Source organism: Coregonus lavaretus (genome assembly GCF_964263955.1).
Source record: "Coregonus lavaretus genome assembly, chromosome: 27".
In the NCBI taxonomy this organism is placed as follows: domain Eukaryota; kingdom Metazoa; phylum Chordata; class Actinopteri; order Salmoniformes; family Salmonidae; genus Coregonus; species Coregonus lavaretus.
The window spans coordinates 37592545-37610526 of record NC_140014.1 but is presented as its reverse complement, the minus strand read 5'-3'; the positions used below and the strand labels follow the sequence as shown (position 1 = coordinate 37610526).

The following is a 17982-nucleotide window of genomic DNA, read 5'->3' as shown; positions in this document are numbered from 1 at the left end:
GTCACCTCCCTGACCAAGGCCCTTCTCCCCCGATTGCTCAGTTTGGCCGGGCAGCCAGCTCTAGGAAGAGTCTTGGTGGTTCCAAACTTCTTCCATTTAAGAATGATGGTGGCCACTGTGTTCTTGGGGACCTTCAATGCTGCAGACATTTTTTGGTACCCTTCCCCAGATCTGTGCCTTGACACAATCCTGTCTCGGAGCTCTAAGGACAATTCCTTCGACCTCATGGCTTGGTTTTTGCTCTGACATGCACTGTCAATTGTGGGACCTTATATAGACAGGTGTGTGCCTTTCCAAATCATGACCAATCAATTGAATTTACCACAGGTGGACTCCAATCAAGTTGTAGAAACATCTCAAGGATAATCAATGGAAACCGGATGCACCTGAGCTCAATTTCGAGTCTCATAGCAAAGGGTCTGAATATTTATGCAAATAAGGTATGTTTTTTTATTTGTAATAAATGTACAAAAAGTTCTACAAACCTGTTTTCGCTTTGTCATTATGGGGTATTGTGTGTAGATTGAGAATGTTATTTTATTTAATCCATTTTAGAATAAGGCTGTAACGTAACAACATTTTGAAAAAGTGAAGGGGTCTGAATACTTTCTTAATGCACTGTACATGGACAGGAGGGCAGTGTATGAAACAAATGACAACCTACTCATACCAGATCACAGATTTATCAGTGCATTGCTTTATTTGTTTTTACACCTTCTTAATAAACAGACTTACATTTTACACTTCAGACCCTTTTTATATATAATTTGTTTTCTAAAATGATTGCACAATTTCCAAGTAAGGAACTGCCAAAATACTTTGCAAGTGGTCAACCCTCAAGTGAGTATAGGACTCTAATACTACAAACCACACAAGTTCCATAGCAGCTTTGAAAAATATTATTAGATTATATCCACAGAAATAGGGAAAGTAAGACAGAAAGTGGCGTGTATTTGAACTAAAAACAAAAGCTTTTGGTCAGAAACTAGCACACCACTATCCTACTAACTGGAAGGCAAAGTGCTCAAATAGCAGCATAGTTAGGAAAAGCTTAGGGAATAAGCTACAGCACATGACTAAAAACATCAGTCAAGATTGTGAAACCTTCAGTAACAATACAGTAAAAAATGTATAGACAGAATACATCTTTACACAATGTATTAATGTATCTAACGCCCACCATATCAAACTATTCATTTAATCACATTAAATCTACAGCTTGGAGGCATGGACCCTCATTTACAGACTAGATAAGACATTGTCATTGCAGCAACACTGAACAAGCTCCCCTGTCTAGTGTTTCAGAATGTAGATGGTGATGCCACATGCAGCTCGTGCCATTTTGGATTAAAGAGAAATGTGACCAAACGGTGGTGATCTCCTTTCGAGATAGGAAAGTCCTCCAGAGAAATGTTAGTTTCTTATCACATGCTCTCTCTAAAAGTGCAGGGCAGGAAAAAAATGCTGAAGTTATTGCTTTCTTTGTTGAAAAAGGAAAAAACACCACAGCTGTGGAAAGATTTGTGGATGGGTTGTCTCCCCCCTCTGATCTGTACGATACTCAGATAACTTCTAAGGAGTACGTGATAGAAATGGGTTAATAAGATCAAATCAGTGGATTCAGTTCATACTTAGACTTAAGAGGCACATACCAAAAAATGATTGAGAGACCTTAGCTATGTAATCAGCTTCAGGGTTCGAATCACACATTGAATATTGAGAGCCCATAACCTCTTGGCGGTGCCCAAAGTAGAAATCTTGGACTTTTGGGGGGCTCATTCGTTCAGGACTCTAGTGTAATATCTACATAGCATAGAGAGTATAGATGAGCTGATGGAGGATGTGGTGATGAGTTCTCACCTGTACTCTGATGGGACTGGATCTCCTCCATGCCTGTCAGAGTTATCAGGGACCTGAATGAACGAATGAACGAACGAACAAACAAATTAATACATTAATGTCCCATAGAAAGAATAGCTTGACGACATACAAGACATCACTTCAGATAACATTATATATTATATCACAGAACATACATCAAACAGACATAAATATACTGTAGATATACAGTACCTCCGTTCTTTGAAGGCCACGACAGGAACTATGTTGTCTTCCACGCCACTCAGACCTAGATTGGACAGCTTGGTCCCCGTCCCGACCCCTAGGTTGATGACCTCTTCTAAAGTGCCGTTGCCGTTCTTCACAGGCTCAGTGTTCTTTTTTGGTTGGGCTTCCTCTGGAGAGGAGGAGTTCCTGTTTGACTTCCCATTCAGGACCGGCTTCTGCATGAAAACAATCATGTCAATTTGTTTAAGGCAAGGGAAAGTTCCGTTTGTTTTGAAAAAAGTAAAATATGGTTCCGAAGGATGGTATTTGGGGCAGGAAAGTGCAAGGCCTTTTTGTTTAGTTTTAAACTAAAGCCACTGTACCTTTGAGATGGATTTCTGCATGAAAGCAATCACATCATGAAAGCAATCACAGCAATTTGGTGAAGGACAAGTTTGTTTTGTTTTTTAAAAACAAAATATGCTTAACAACGGTGGTAATTAACTTTTTTTTTGCTTAAGAGGTTAACTCTGGTACTTGTGGCAGAAAACCTGAGTGCTTCAGGGCAATGTACTGTTCCTCTGAACTAGGCTGTTGTGCTGACTTTTTTATCTTCAGTTGAGGTCTTCCTAGTCCTCCTCATGATCAACTCCAGTCGCTGAAAACAAAAAGAGGTCTGTGAAAAGTCTTGAAAGCTTTCATTTAAACTATCATAACACCCTTATGAAAACAAATGTTTCATAACATAACATTTCACCCTTATAAAAATGTTTTTTTTGTGAAACACAACAACAATTACCCCTAACATCTCTCTACCCCATGTATTGAAGTTAAGCTCCACTGTATAAAGATCCTGGGTGCTCCTTGTTGTCAATTCGACACTATCTGGATCTCCAAGATTATCCTAAAAAGCATTTCAGTATGATAAGAATATGACACATAACGACCCTCATGTTTCTTGTAACTGCCTAGAGTTCAGAGTTCACGTCTTCCCTCCATTATCACCTTTTTCCTCTCCTGTCGTTGTTCCTCCTCCTTCTGGAAGTGCTTCTCTCTCTGCAGCCTCTGCTGCTCTGCCTTGTCCCTGGCCTGGGCCTCCTCCTCCTCTCTCTGGGAAAGGACACAGAGAACCAGAGCCATTACGGAACAAGATGCTGCATTATTAACACTGATACAAACTTTATATACTGTACATAAGTGGACGAAGTTGGGCTTCTACTAAAATTGTATTTATAGACTACATCCCTCACCTGTTTCTGGAGGAGAGCAGCTTCCTGCGTGGCTCTGATGGCTTTCTCTTCCTCTGCACAGGCTCTCTCCTCCTCTGCATGTCTCTGCTCCTCTTCCTCCCTCCTCTTCCTCTCCTCTGCCAGCCACTGGGCCTCAGCCTCGAGCCGTGCTCGTTCCTCTGCCCTCCTGCACTCCAGCTCCTCTCTGCCTCGCCTGTGATGCCACATAACATGCCATAACATAACACGTGCATAACACCACAGCACATCACCATACAAATTAATCTATCCTCTGAACATGTGAAATGCTCCCTTAGACCAGGGTTTTCCAAACTCGTGCACCCCCCAGGTGCACGTTTTGGTTTTTGCCCTAGCACTACACAGCTGATTCAGATTTTGCTGATGAGTTGGTTAATTGAAACAGCTGTATAGTGCTAGCGCAAAAATGAATCGTGCACCCAAGGGGGCCCCCAGGACCGAGTTTGGGAAACCCTGCTTTAGACTACTGGTGGTCCTCTGTAGCTCAGCTGGTAGAGCACGGCGCTTGTAACGCCAAGGTAGTGGGTTCGATCCCAGGGACCACACATACACAAAAAATTTATGCACGCATGACTGTAAGTCGCTTTGGATAAAAGCGTCTGCTAAATGGCATATTATTTATTATTATTACTACCTTGGCAGGTCCGTCGTATAAAAAAAAAAAAAATCACAACCACATTTTTGACTTTTAAGCAAAAAGATTACTCAACAGGTTTTATTTTTCTACTGGGAAGATGAATGTTGGGTCAGTAGAAGAGAGATGGGAAGATGTAAGGTGCTCCTCCGTCCGTACCTCTCTACCTCCTCCCTGCGCAGGCATTCCTCCTCCTCTCTCTCTCTCTTCAGATGGGCCTCTCTTCTCTTCTCGGCCAGGAGACGTGAGGCCTCCTCTGGATCCATGGTGCCAGCAGAGGACCTGGGGCAGGAGGGGGCTCCAGGAAGGGGGGCTGAGTAGGTGGACATGTCATAAGAGTCCAAATGCACATTGAACCACATTTCCTGATTGTTTTTTAATGAGTAGAACTGGACTTCCTGCATTGACTGAACTAAAATGGAATTGACCCCCACCCTACACTGTACATTATAATATCTGAAATGTATCTAGGGAATTCCAGAAATAAATAGTAGTTGATGGTGCAGTACCTTGCACTTTTAGATGCTGACTCTCACCTGTATCGTCCTCAGGTAAGCCTAGGAATGGTTGGACCTGGTCCCATGCTGCTGCTGAGATCCTGATAGGTCGTGAGTTCCCGGGTGAGAGGGTGTGATTGGGGACTGGAGCCCAAGGAGAGATGGTCTGGCTGGGACGTGAGTTTCCAGGGGAGAGGGTGTGATTGGGGACTGGAGCCCAAGGAGAGATGGTCTGGCTGGGCCGTGAGTTTCCAGGGGAGAGGGTTTGGTTGGAGACTGGAGGACCATCCTCCTCCGGAACAGGGTCCAGTTCCAGCCCAACCTGCTTTGATGGAGGCTGTCTGATCACAGGTTTGTGTCTGATCACAGGTTTGTGTCTGATCACAGGTTTGTGTCTGATCACAGGTTTACTGAAAAAAAGAAGAGGAGAATACTTTTGTTGAGATAAATAAGCAAACAACATCAATTTACTGGACAGGTTACAAGTATTCTACAAAAGACGTGTGGTTGGTTAAATTATGCACAACAATTCTCAAGAGAGCTCTCACTGTATGAAATAAATTAGGTACATGATAAGTAGTTTGTGTGACACAACATCCAGACATAGTAGCAGACGGACAGTCACATACCGTTCTGGAGAGGGCACTGCATCTCTGCTCTGTGGGTTTGTGGGTAACACTTTCACGGGAGCATTGGTTATGTAAGGCTGCTGTCTGACCGTCCTCTCACTCTCCTTCTGCTGTGCTGCTTTTAACTTAATAATAAATCAACAGCCATGTTACAAGATCATTTTACTGCAGTCTTTTTGGGACTGCAGAAAGACATCAAAGTGATTTAGGCTTATAACCAATAAATGTTGTATCTTAGAAAATGCATAGAAAATTGTGACTCTCTGGTAGAGTATGACAGTGAATGTCGTCCAATAATCCAGTTTACATGATGAATGGATAGAATAGAATATAGAGTTTATTGTCTTCCTCCAAGGAAATCATTTCCCACAAGTTCGTACATTACATGGAGACAAACCAACACCACCATCCCACCAACTCAGTCGACCCAAGCATTTAGCAATCATAGAGGTTCAACTATCTATCTCTATGTTTACAATTACATTTCCAGAAGGTATTACCTGTGATGTTATATAACCTGTGATGTAATATTACCTGTGCCACGATGATGGGTCTGTTGCCGGTACACTCTTAGAAAAAAAGGTTATTCTAGAACCTAAAAGGTTCTTCAGCTGTCCCCATAGGATAACTATTTGAAGAACCCTTTTCAGTTCCATGTTCAGAGGGTTTTACATGGAACCCAAAAGGGTTCTGCCTGGAACCAAAAAGGGTTCTACCTGGAACCAAATAGGGTTCTCCGAATAGGGTTCTCCTCTTTTTCTAAGAGCGTATGGCTGGGACTGGGGGAGGCGGCTACCTGGTAGTTTGCCCGGATGATAGACCGGTAGTCTGCCCGGAGATTTGCCTGGAAGAGTGACTGTGCCCGGTGGTGATCAGGTGTGCCAGACCGGTAGTCTGCCTGGAGGCCTGACTGCACCCAGTGGTGGTCAGGTGGTCCAGACCGGTAGTCTGCCTGGAGGCCTGACTGCACCCAGTGGTGGTCAGGTGGTCCAGAGCGGTAGTCTGCCTGGAGGCCTGACTGCACCCAGTGGTGGTCAGGTGGTCCAGAGCGGTGTGGTGATTTGTGAGAGTTGGTGGCAGTGGCAGGCATGGAGTGGCATGAAACTGAACGGGGACAAACATGGACAACTGAACCAGTTTGTTTCATTGTTGTGGAGCAATGGGGTGGACGGTTAGCAAGTGATACAGTGAAAGGATGTAAGTGTGCCCAAAAATGGTTGAAAAAAGAAGAGGAAAGGAAGCAAAGAGTTAGTAGATCATTTTAATTTGCTTGCTAGCAGCGATACTGAGCTTTTCATTTTGGTGGGAAATCTGGTCATGTAAATAAGTAATTACAGTGGGGAGGAAAAGTATTTAGTCAGCCACCAATTGTGCAAGTTCTCCCACTTAAAAAGATGAGTGAGGCCTGTAATTTTCATCATTTGTACACGTCAACTATGACAGATCAATTGAGAGAAAAAAATTCCAGAAAATCACATTGTATGATTTTTAATGAATTTATTTGCAAATTATGGTGGAAAATAAGTATTTGGTCACCTACAAACAAGCAAGATTTCTGGCTCTCACAGACCTGTAACTTCTTCTTTAAGAGGCTCCTCTGTCCTCCACTCATGAACTTGTTATCAGTATAAAAGATACCTGTCCACAACCTCAAACAGTCACACTCCAAACTCCACTATGGCCAAGACCAAAGAGCTGTCAAAGGACACCAGAAACAAAATTGTAGACCTGCACCAGGCTGGGAAGACTGAATCTGCAATAGGTAAGCAGCTTGGTTTGAAGAAATCAACTGTGGGAGCAATTATTAGGAAATGGAAGACATACAAGACCACTGATAATCTCCCTCGATCTGGGGCTCCACGCAAGATCTCACCCCGTGGGGTCAAAATGATCACAAGAACGGTGAGCAAAAATCCCAGAACCACACGGGGGGACCTAGTGAATGACCTGCAGAGAGCTGGGACCAAAGTAACAAAGCCTACCATCAGTAACACACTACGCCGCCAGGGACTCTAATCCTGCAGTGCCAGACGTGTCCCCCTGCTTAAGCCAGTACATGTCCAGGCCCGTCTGAAGTTTGCTAGAGTGCATTTGGATGATCCAGAAGAGGATTGGGAGAATGTCATATGGTCAGATGAAACCAAAATAGAACTTTTTGGTAAAAACTCAACTCGTCGTTTTTGGAGGACAAAGAATGCTGAGTTGCATCCAAAGAACAACATACCTACTGTGAAGCATGGGGGTGGAAACATCATGCTTTGGGGCTGTTTTTCTGCAAAGGAACCAGGACGACTGATCCGTGTAAAGGAAAGAATGAATGGGGCCATGTATCGTGAGATTTTGAGTGAAAACCTCCTTCCATCAGCAAGGGCATTGAAGATGAAACGTGGCTGGGTCTTTCAGCATGACAATGATCCCAAACACACCGCCCGGGCAACGAAGGAGTGGCTTCGTAAGAATCATTTCAAGGTCCTGGAGTGGCCTAACCAGTCTCCAGATCTCAACCCCATAGAAAATCTTTGGAGGGAGTTGAAAGTCCATGTTGCCCAGCGACAGCCCCAAAACATCACTGCTCTAGAGATCTGCATGGAGGAATGGGCCAAAATAACAGCAACAGTGTGTGAAAACCTTGTGAAGACTTACAGAAAACGTTTGACCTGTGTCATTGCCAACAAAGGGTATATAACAAAGTATTGAGAAACTTTTGTTATTGACCAAATACTTATTTTCCACCATAATTTGCTAATAAATTCATTAGAAATCCTACAATGTGATTTTCTGGAGAAAAAAAATCTCATTTTGTCTGTCATAGTTGACATGTACCTATGATGAAAATTACAGGCCTCTCTCATCTTCTTAAGTGGGAGAACTTGCACAATTGGTGGCTGACTAAATACTTATTTTCCCCACTGTAAGTAAGCATTGTCCAAATCCATATTGGAACGTCAATGCCCCTAAAATCAATTAATTTAACCAAATACACTTTATTGATGCTATGTCCTTTTTCTTGGATTGAGATCTGGTCTTTATAAATGTCTATATACACTGGGTATACCAAACATTAGGAACACCTTCCTAATATTGAGTTGCACCCCCCCTTTTGCCCTCAGAAAAGCCTCAATTCGTCGGGGGCATTGACTCTACAAGGTGTCGAAAGCGTTCCACAGGGATGCTGGCCCATGTTGACTCCAAGTTGGCTGGATGTCCTTTGGGTGGTGGACAAACTCTTGGTGGACAAACTGTTGAGCGTGAAAAACCCAGCAGTGTTCAGTTCTTGACTCAAACCAGTGTGCCTGTCACCTACTATCATTCCCCGTTCAAAGGTACTTAAATCTTTTGTCTTGCCCATTCACCCTCTGAATGGCACATACACAATCCATGTCTCAATTGTCTTAAGGTTTAAAAATCCTTCTTTAACCTGTCTCCTCCCCTTCATCTACACTGATTGAAGTGGATTTAACATGTGGCATCAATAAGGGATCATAGCTTTCACCTGGATTCACTTGGTCAGTCCATGTCATGGAAAGAGCAGGTGTTCCTAATGTTTTGTACAATCAGTGTATAACTGTTACTCTACAGGCCTTTGGAGAGTACCTTCCTCTTCTCTTGACTGACAACTATGACTCCTGCTCCTGGCTAGGTAGGAGCATGTTGGGGTGAGGAGGCGGCAGACCAGAGCCCTCTCCCAGGCAGTCAGGGGGGAGTGGCGAGGAGCTACAGCAGAGCCAAGCATAGTAGAGAAAAGACAATACACAGGGACAGAGAAAATATAGAAAATACAAGAGAGGTATAAAATACAAGACAGAGATATAAAATACAAGACAGAGAAATAAAATACAAGACAGAGATAGAAAATACAAGAGAGATATAAAATACAAGACAGAGAGAGAAAATACAAGACAGAGATATAAAATACAAGACAGAGATATAAAATACAAGAGAGATAGAAAATACAAGACAGAGATATAAAATACAAGACAGAGAGAGAAAATACAAGACAGAGATATAAAATACAAGAGAGAGATAGAAAATACAAGAGAGATAGAAAATACAAGACAGAGAGAGAAAATACAAGACAGAGAGAGAAAATACAAGACAGAGAGAGAAAATACAAGACAGAGATAGAAAATACAAGACAGAGAGAGAAAATACAAGACAGAGAGAAAATACAAGACAGAGATATAAAATACAAGAGAGATATACAGTGAGGGGGAAAAAGTATTTGATCCCCTGCTGATTTTGTATGTTTGCCCACTGACAAAGACATGATCAGTCTATAATTTTAATGGTAGGTTTATTTGAACAGTGAGAGACAGAATAACAACAACAAAATTCAGAAAAACGCATGTCAAAAATGTTATAAATTGATTTGCATTTTAATGAGGGAAATAAGTATTTGACCCCTCTGCAAAACATGACTTAGTACTTGGTGGCAAAACCCTTGTTGGCAATCACAGATGTCAGACGTTTCTTGTAGTTGGCCACCAGGTTTGCACACATCTCAGTAGGGATTTTGTTCCACTCTTCTTTGCAGATCTTCTCCAAGTCATTAAGGTTTCGAGGCTGACGTTTGGCAACTCGAACCTTCAGCTCCCTCCACAGATTTTCTATGGGATTAAGGTCTGGAGACTGGCTAGGCCACTCCAGGACCTTAATGTGCTTCTTCTAGAGCCATTCCTTTGTTGCCTTGGCTGTGTGTTTTGGGTCATTGTCATGCTGGAATACCCATCCACGACCCATTTTCAATACCCTGGCTGAGGGAAGGAGGTTCTCACCCAAGATTTGACGGTACATGGCCCTGTCCATCGTCCCTTTGATGCAGTGAAGTTGTCCTGTCCCCTTAGCAGAAAAACACCCCCAAAGCATAATGTTTCCACCTCCATGTTTGACGGTGGGGATGGTGTTCTTGGGGTCATAGGCAGCATTCCTCCTCCTCCAAACACGGCGAGTTGAGTTGATGCCAAAGAGCTCGGTTTTGGTCTCATCTGACCACAACACTTTCACCCAGTTCTCCTCTGAATCATTCAGATGTTCATTGGCAAACTTCAGACGGGACTGTATATGTGCTTTCTTGAGCAGGGGGACCTTGCGGGCGCTGCAGGATTTCAGTCCTTCATGGCGTAGTGTGTTACCAATTGTTTTCTTGGTGACTATGGTCCCAGCTGCCTTGAGATCATTGACAAGATCCTCCCGTGTAGTTCTGGGCTGATTCCTCACCGTTCTCATGATCATTGCAACTCCATGAGGTGAGATCTTGCATGGAGCCCCAGGCCGAGGGAGATTGACAGTTCTTTTGTGTTTCTTCCATTTGCGAATAATCACACCAACTGTTGTCACCTTCTCACCAAGCTACTTGCCGATGGTTTTGTAGCCCATTCCAGCCTTGTGTAGGTCTACAATCTTGTCCCTGACATCCTTGGAGAGCTCTTTGGTCTTGGCCATGGTGGAGAGTTTGGAATCTGATTGATTGATTGCTTCTGTAGACAGGTGTCTTTTATACAGGTAACAAGCTGAAATTAGGAGCACTCCCTTTAAGAGTGTGCTCCTAATCTCAGCTCGTTACCTGTATAAAAGACACCTGGGAACCATGCATCTTTCTGATTGGGAGGGGGTCAAATACTTATTTCCCTCATTAAAATGAAAATCAAATTTTTTGTTGTTATTCTGTCTCTCACTGTTCAAATAAACCTACCATTACAATTATAGACTGATCATTTCTTTGTCAGTGGGCAAACATACAAAATCAGCAGGGGATCAAATACTTTTTTCCCTCACTGTAAAATACAAGACAGAGATATAAAATACGACAGAGATATAAAATACAAGAGAGATATACAATTCAAGACAGAGATATTAAATACAAGAGAGATATAAAATACAAGACAGAGATATAAAATACAAGAGAGATATAAAATATAAGACAGTGATAGAAAATGCAAGACAGCGATATCAAATACAAGAGAGATATAAAATACAAGACAGAGATATAAAATACAAGACAGAGATATTAAATACAAGAGAGATATAAAATACAAGACAGAGATATAAAATACAAGACAGAGATATAAAATACAAGAGAGATATAAAATACAAGACAGAGATATAAAATACAAGACAGAGAGAAAATACAAGAGAAATAGAAAATACAAGACAGAGATATAAAATACAAGACAGAGATATAAAATACAAGAGAGATATAAATACACGACCAGAGAGAGAAAATACAAGAGAGATATAAAATACCAGACAGAGATATAAAATAGAAGAGAGATATAAAATACAATAGAGATATAAAATACAAGACAAAGATAGAAAATACAAGAGATATAGAAAAATACAAGAGAGATAGAAAATACAGGTAAGAAAGGGTAGGAAATAGGAGGAAAGTTAAGAAAGTGAAGGTTAAAAGAATAAGCTGGGAAATAGGGAGCCATTTGAGACACAGCCTTAATTGATTTACCGCTTTTGTTGTCGGTCTTCCTTCCTCGAGAGCCCTGGCTCAGTCTCTGTTTGGCCCTCTGGCTCTTCTCCAAGGTCTTCTTCACCACAGACTCATAGCGCTCCTTCAGACAACAACAAGCCTCAGTGTCAGAGATGCAGTAGTCTCTTCTCACATCCACTGTATGAGTTTGGCAAGCAAGACTAGTGATACAGTAACTTGGTCCAAGATCCATAACATCGTATTGAGCCTTAAAACCGTTTAGCTTCAAATATGTACACAAAATGTGGAAAACAGTATCTGTTTTCTGGAATTACTAGTGTAGGATTATTTCCTGAGTAATAATTTCATTTATATGGCAGTTATAGACATTGCTGATTTGTGGTGAATCTGTGTTACAGGAAATAACTGTGTTTACCTATTTCTTTACCTGGTAACGAATTATCTGTTTTCCTATTGGCCAATTCTTTAATTGTGTGGGGTTAAGCTTTATTGATACAGGAAGTGACAGACAGTTCTAGTTCCGGTGGCTGGTGATGTTCAATGTGGTTTGACCATTAAAGCTGCTAAATAGTTATCCGTCTCCATCCAGTCCTTGCTCCTACAGAAGGTCATCCATCCACCTGTACTCAGACCCTCAACTTACACTAGTACATTTTATTTTCTGTGGAAAAACTGCTTATTTGTAAAAAGCTGTAAAGCAACACTGATGCCCACAATAGACACCTAATCAGAAGCAACTACTGTTCCATCTGACCCCTCAGGCACAAGAACTCACTGTCTCCTCCTTCATCCTCTGCCTCCTTTTCTCCTCCACGGCAGTGCGCCTCTTCTCCTCTTTCTCTCTCTGCTCCTGCAGCCTCCTCTTCCTCTCCTCCAGCTGCTGCTCATAGAGACGCCTGGCCCGCTCCTCTCGAGCCAACCGGCCCAGCTCTCTGGAAACTACATACACATTAAGTGGAGTTTAGTTTGGTTTATTTATTTAACTAAATCATAGGTCCGTGGTTCTCAACCTCCTTTGGTTACAGAGCCCTAAATCACATTTAGCTGTTCATTGTGCCTATGTTCTTATGAGTCTTCCCAATTACCCCCTGGGTACAGGCCAGGTACCCCCTGGGTATAGGCCAGTTACCCCCTGGGTACAGGCCAGGTACCCCCTGGGTATAGGCCAGTTACCCCCTGGGTATAGGCCAGTTACCCCCTGGGTACAGGCCAGGTACCCCCTGGGTATAGGCCAGGTACCCCCTGGGTACAGGCCAGGTACCCCCTGGGTACAGGCCAGGTACCCCCTGGGTATAGGCCAGGTACCCCCTGGGTATAGGCCAGGTACCCCCTGGGTACGGGCCAGGTACCCCCTGGGTACGGGCCAGGTACCCCCTGGGTATAGGCCAGGTACCCAGAAGGCCAGGTACCCCCTGGGTACGGGCCAGGTACCCCCAGGGTACAGGCCAGGTACCCCCTGGGTACAGGCCAGGTACCCCCTGGGTATAGGCCAGGTACCCCCTGGGTACAGGCCAGGTACCCCCTGGGTATAGGCCAGGTACCCCCTGGGTATAGGCCAGGTACCGCCTGGGGGGACTAGTACCTCAGGTTGAGAACCACCATCATCATGGGTGGTGGCTACATACTAAGCTGTTTTTTAAGCTCCTCCCTCCGCTCAAGAGCTGTCCTTCGCTTCTCCTCCTTCTCTCTCTGCTCCTGCAGCCTCCTCTTCCTCTCCTCCAGCCGCTGCTCATAGAGACGCCTGGCCCGCTCCTCCCGAGCCAACCAGCTCAGCTCTCTGGACACTGCAAACACATTGTGGGACTTAGTAGCCACCAAAATTCTACCCTGGTACCAGATCTTTGTGCAGTATAGATAACTCCTAATAAACTAATTTGGCATGACAGTGACCATGGGAGCTGGCAAGAAGAAAGCACAAATAGATCTGGGACCAGGCTACCAAAATACTTCAGAGGAATTACTAAAATAAGTGACTGACATTTGAGTGGTCTCATAGGTGTATTAGATGTAGGGTCATCATGTGTGGCTACACATACCAAGCTGATTCTCCTGCTCCTCCCTCCGCTCCTTCGCTAGTCTCAGCCTCTCATCAACCTTCAGCGCCTGTGGCCCTGGAATATTAGAAAAGATGTACCATTCACTCTACGTCACGGTACATACAGTATGGGTTGGTGACATCAGTGATCAACATCAGTGATGATGACAGGGGATTTAAGATGGGTTGACTGTAGCTAGCTGCTCCATAAACTCAATTTCATTCAGTCTGGCCAGAATAACATTAGGTTAACAATTGGGGGACATTTTTTAAGTTTCAATAAAGAGTTAAGACAATAAATAACATTGGAAAGGTTTGTATGAAGGCACAATGACAGCTTATACTCAAACTGTTCCATGATAATAAAGCATGAAATTCATGTTTTGATAACAGTGGTGAACCTCAGAGGAAGAGAACTCATGATGACTGACCCACAAAGAACAAACAGTACCCCAGGCACAGAGAGAGAGAGAGACAGATAGAGATACACTTAGAAAAAAAAGGTGCTATCTAGAAACTGAAAGGGTTCTTTGGTTGGCCCCATAGGAGAACCCTTTGAATAACCTTTTATGGTTCCAGGTAGAACCCTTTTGGGTTCCATCTAGAACCCTTTCCACAGAGGGTTCTACATGGAACCCAAAAGCGTTCTACCTGGAACCAAAAAGCGTTCTACCTGGAACCAAAAATGTTTGTCCTATGGAGACAGCCGAAGAACCCCTATGGAATACTTTTTTTCTCAGTGTAGAGATAGAGAGGGAGAGGGAGAGGGAGAGCACTGGTGTAAGACCTGCTGGGTTTCCAGGACTGGTTGTGTTGTTACTGATCACAGCTGATTTGATGGAGGCAGGGACACAGATGACTGCTCTTCTCTTCTCTGAATTATTGGGCTTTATGTCTTCATTGCCTTTTTCTGGTATGAAAGAAAGAATTAAAGAGAACATCATGTTCAGGTCTCTCTGACATTCAGCTGACAAAAAATGACTCTTATTTAGTCAGGATCATTGTGAGATGTTATAAGACATTATAAGGTGGACTTACAGTTCATGACAGGTTTTACATTATAACAGCATCATTATGGTTTATACCTGCTGGCAAAATCTGAGACACAACCTTAGACAAATATGTCTTAGAATCAGATAGGTCATATCGTTCCAGTTTCTAGAAAATCTACTGGTTGTACTTGATACAGGCCTTAAGCCATGACAGCCTCTAGCCTTATCAACATGTTGATAAGATAACAGACCAGTGATAAGTCTCAACATGTTGATAAGATAACAGACCAGTGATAAGTCTCAACATGTTGATAAGATAACAGACCAGTGATAAGTCTCAACATGTTGATAAGATAACAGACCAGTGATAAGTCTCAACATGTTGATAAGATAACAGACCGGTGATAAGTCTCAACATGTTGATAAGATAACAGACCAGTTATAAGTCTCAACATGTTGATAAGATAACAGACCAGTGATAAGTCTCAACATGTTGATAAGATAACAGACCAGTAATAAGTCTCAACATGTTGATAAGATAACAGACCGGTGATAAGTCTCAACATGTTGATAAGATAACAGACCGGTGATAAGTCTCAACATGTTGATAAGATAACACACCAGTGATAAGTCTCAACATGTTGATAAGATAACAGACCAGTGATAAGTATCAACATGTTGATAAGATAACAGACCAGTGATAAGTCTCAACATGTTGATAAGATAACAGACCAGTGATAAGTATCAACATGTTGATAAGATAACAGACCAGTGATAAGTCTCAACATGTTGATAAGATAACAGACCAGTGATAAGTCTCAACATGTTGATAAGATAACAGACCAGTGATAAGTCTCAACATGTTGATAAGATAACAGACCGGTGATAAGTCTCAACATGTTGATAAGATAACAGACCAGTGATAAGTCTCAACATGTTGATAAGATAGCAGACCAGTGATAAGTCTCAACATGTTGATAAGATAACAGACCAGTGATAAGTCTCAACATGTTGATAAGATAACAGACCAGTGATAAGTCTCAACATGTTGATAAGATAACAGACCAGTGATAAGTATCAACATGTTGATAAGATAACAGACCAGTGATAAGTCTCAACATGTTGATAAGATAACAGACCAGTGATAAGTCTCAACATGTTGATAAGATAACAGACCGGTGATAAGCCTCAACATGTTGGTGCAAGAGACGTACATAAGAAAGTATATTTATTTTGCTTGAGACAGACACACGAAAATGATCTTCCCTGACACTCAATGTTATAATAATGGATGTTATAATAATGGATGTTATAATAATGGATGTTTTAATAATGGATATTATAATAATGGGCTTCAGTCTTATGATGCGTGTTGATGTTTACCACAGCAGAGAAAGAGTGTGATTCAATAAGCTACTTCATTACCTCACTGTTTACAAAACAAAATGGCAGTAGAGAATATGATGAAAGTCTATCTACAGATATGAGGCAATATCAGATCATCTGATCCATTGGTACATGTCAGGCAGACATTCTACGGAATAAATCTAAGGTAAGATAACTTTATTATGTGGCCTAGATACATGATGGTTATATAAACAAATAAAGAGAGTCGCACACTCTATGTATAAACTCCCAGTCATTTATTGGATAAGAAACCACCTAGTTTACCCAATCAATTACTGGGAGATATAGATAGAGTGTGCAACTCTCTTCATTTGTTTTTACAGTTTATTCTCCATTAGTCAGCACCTCTACACTAAATAATGTTCTCTGGGTGTGCGCCAGATCATGCTTTTACTAGATACATGATGGAACATATCCTCACTGATGATGAACTAGAAGGGAGAGGCTGATGCTGTCTGATTCTGCTTTAGACAGCCTGCCCTGTATATAAACACAGTAAACAGCACGGCAAAGCTACGATACCAACCTCACGTCAATGACCTCCATGTCATTCTATAAACACAGTGAACACCCCAACAGCAAAGCTATCATCCTCACCATAGCAAAGCTACAGCTACCCACCACCCTGTAACCCCTGCAGTAAGAAACAACCATATCAACGCTACAGTACTCACCTCCCTGTCTCCCGGCTCTGCTGTCCTTTTTCTGGTTGTCTTGAGTATCTCTGGTAGAAACACCCTTTCTGTCTTCTTGGGGTGCTGTCTTCTTGCTGGGGGTCTCTCTCTGTTCCTTCTTCTGTATCACGGCCATGTTACTGCTAGGCACTGAGCAGGGCATACCACAGCTCTGCCACACAACACACTCTCCTCCTCCTCCTCCTCCTCCTCCTCCTCCTCCTCCTCCTCCTCCTCCTCCTCCTCCTCTTCCTCTCCTCCTTTTATATTTCTATTTCAAGATGCCTGTACTGTTCTGTATGTCCTCCTGGTCCCCTGTGCTCACTGTGCCGCTGACCGACTGCCTCTTGCTCATCTGCGCATTTCAAGCGAATAGAAGAGAAAAGGGAGTAAAAAGCAATTTGGGGTAAACGGATAAAACCAGCTGACTTGCTGCAGTTCTGGGCTGGCTAGATCCTGCATCCAGATCCAGTGAAGTGGAAAGCACTGATGTGCACAATCCAAATAACACAGTTAAATCTGTGAGAATATAAAACACATTTCTCTTTCCCAGTTCCTATCAGGGTCCTTTACAAGCTAGATTAGAAACATGGATGTTCTACGGCATACTGAGAAGCTCTATCCTCCTCTCTCTCTCTGTGGCTCGCTGCTGTACTGAAACGGCTACTTCCCTTTTAAATGTCTCTCACAGCTCACAGACCCCACGTACTGCAGTTGTGTCACTTTAATTATACCCACCCCACTACCACACTACACAATGCTGAATGCAAGCAGCCAGTCTGAGTCCCAAATGGCACCCAATTCCCTATGTAGTTCACTACATTTTACCTGGGCCCATAGGGCTCTGGTCAACACTATTGCACTATATAGGGAATAGGGTGCCATTTTGGGCCAGAGCAAGCTAAATGGATAAGAAATATTCAGTGCAGGAGAAATAGGGGACGGAGGGAAAGAGGGAGGCAAAGACAGTCACTGGCAGGCAAACTAATCTATCTGGCCTTGTTCTGTGAATCGTTGCCAGGACAACAGTGGTACAGTGCTGTACTGTATGCCTTTGTGGCATCCTATTCCCTATACAGTGCACTGTAGGTCTCTGGGCTCACCCGTAGGGCTCTGGTCAAAAGTAGTGCACTACATAGGGAATAGGGTGCCATTTGGGACGTAGCCTATACAACAGAATGACATGATGGACATTAACTCACTCTGTCTTCAGTAAGAATCTGAGACAAGGGATGGAGGGATATTTATACCCTGCAATCCCACAATGCTTCACTCTAGTCTGGGTGAGTCACTGACATCATCAGCCACTAGATGGAGGTCTTTCCTTATTGGCTAGTGATGGGCTAGGCTCAAACCCA

General features: G+C 42.9%; 1 protein-coding gene across 1 annotated transcript; it reads right to left on the bottom strand.

The window, feature by feature from the left end:
* Nucleotides 1-1783: 1783 nt before the first annotated feature.
* On the bottom strand, nt 1784-16760 carry LOC311102994 (uncharacterized protein; the record flags this gene model as incomplete). The annotated part of the gene is made up of 16 exons (XM_084144493.1): nt 1784-1913; nt 2074-2282; nt 2651-2704; nt 3052-3156; nt 3297-3480; nt 4108-4261; nt 4485-4822; nt 5075-5199; nt 5871-6202; nt 8669-8788; nt 11535-11637; nt 12292-12455; nt 13142-13300; nt 13553-13627; nt 14339-14461; nt 16625-16760. 16 exons carry the CDS (start codon nt 16758-16760, stop codon nt 1784-1786), a joined length of 2511 nt encoding a protein of 836 aa, XP_084000619.1.
* Nucleotides 16761-17982: the final 1222 nt, after the last annotated feature.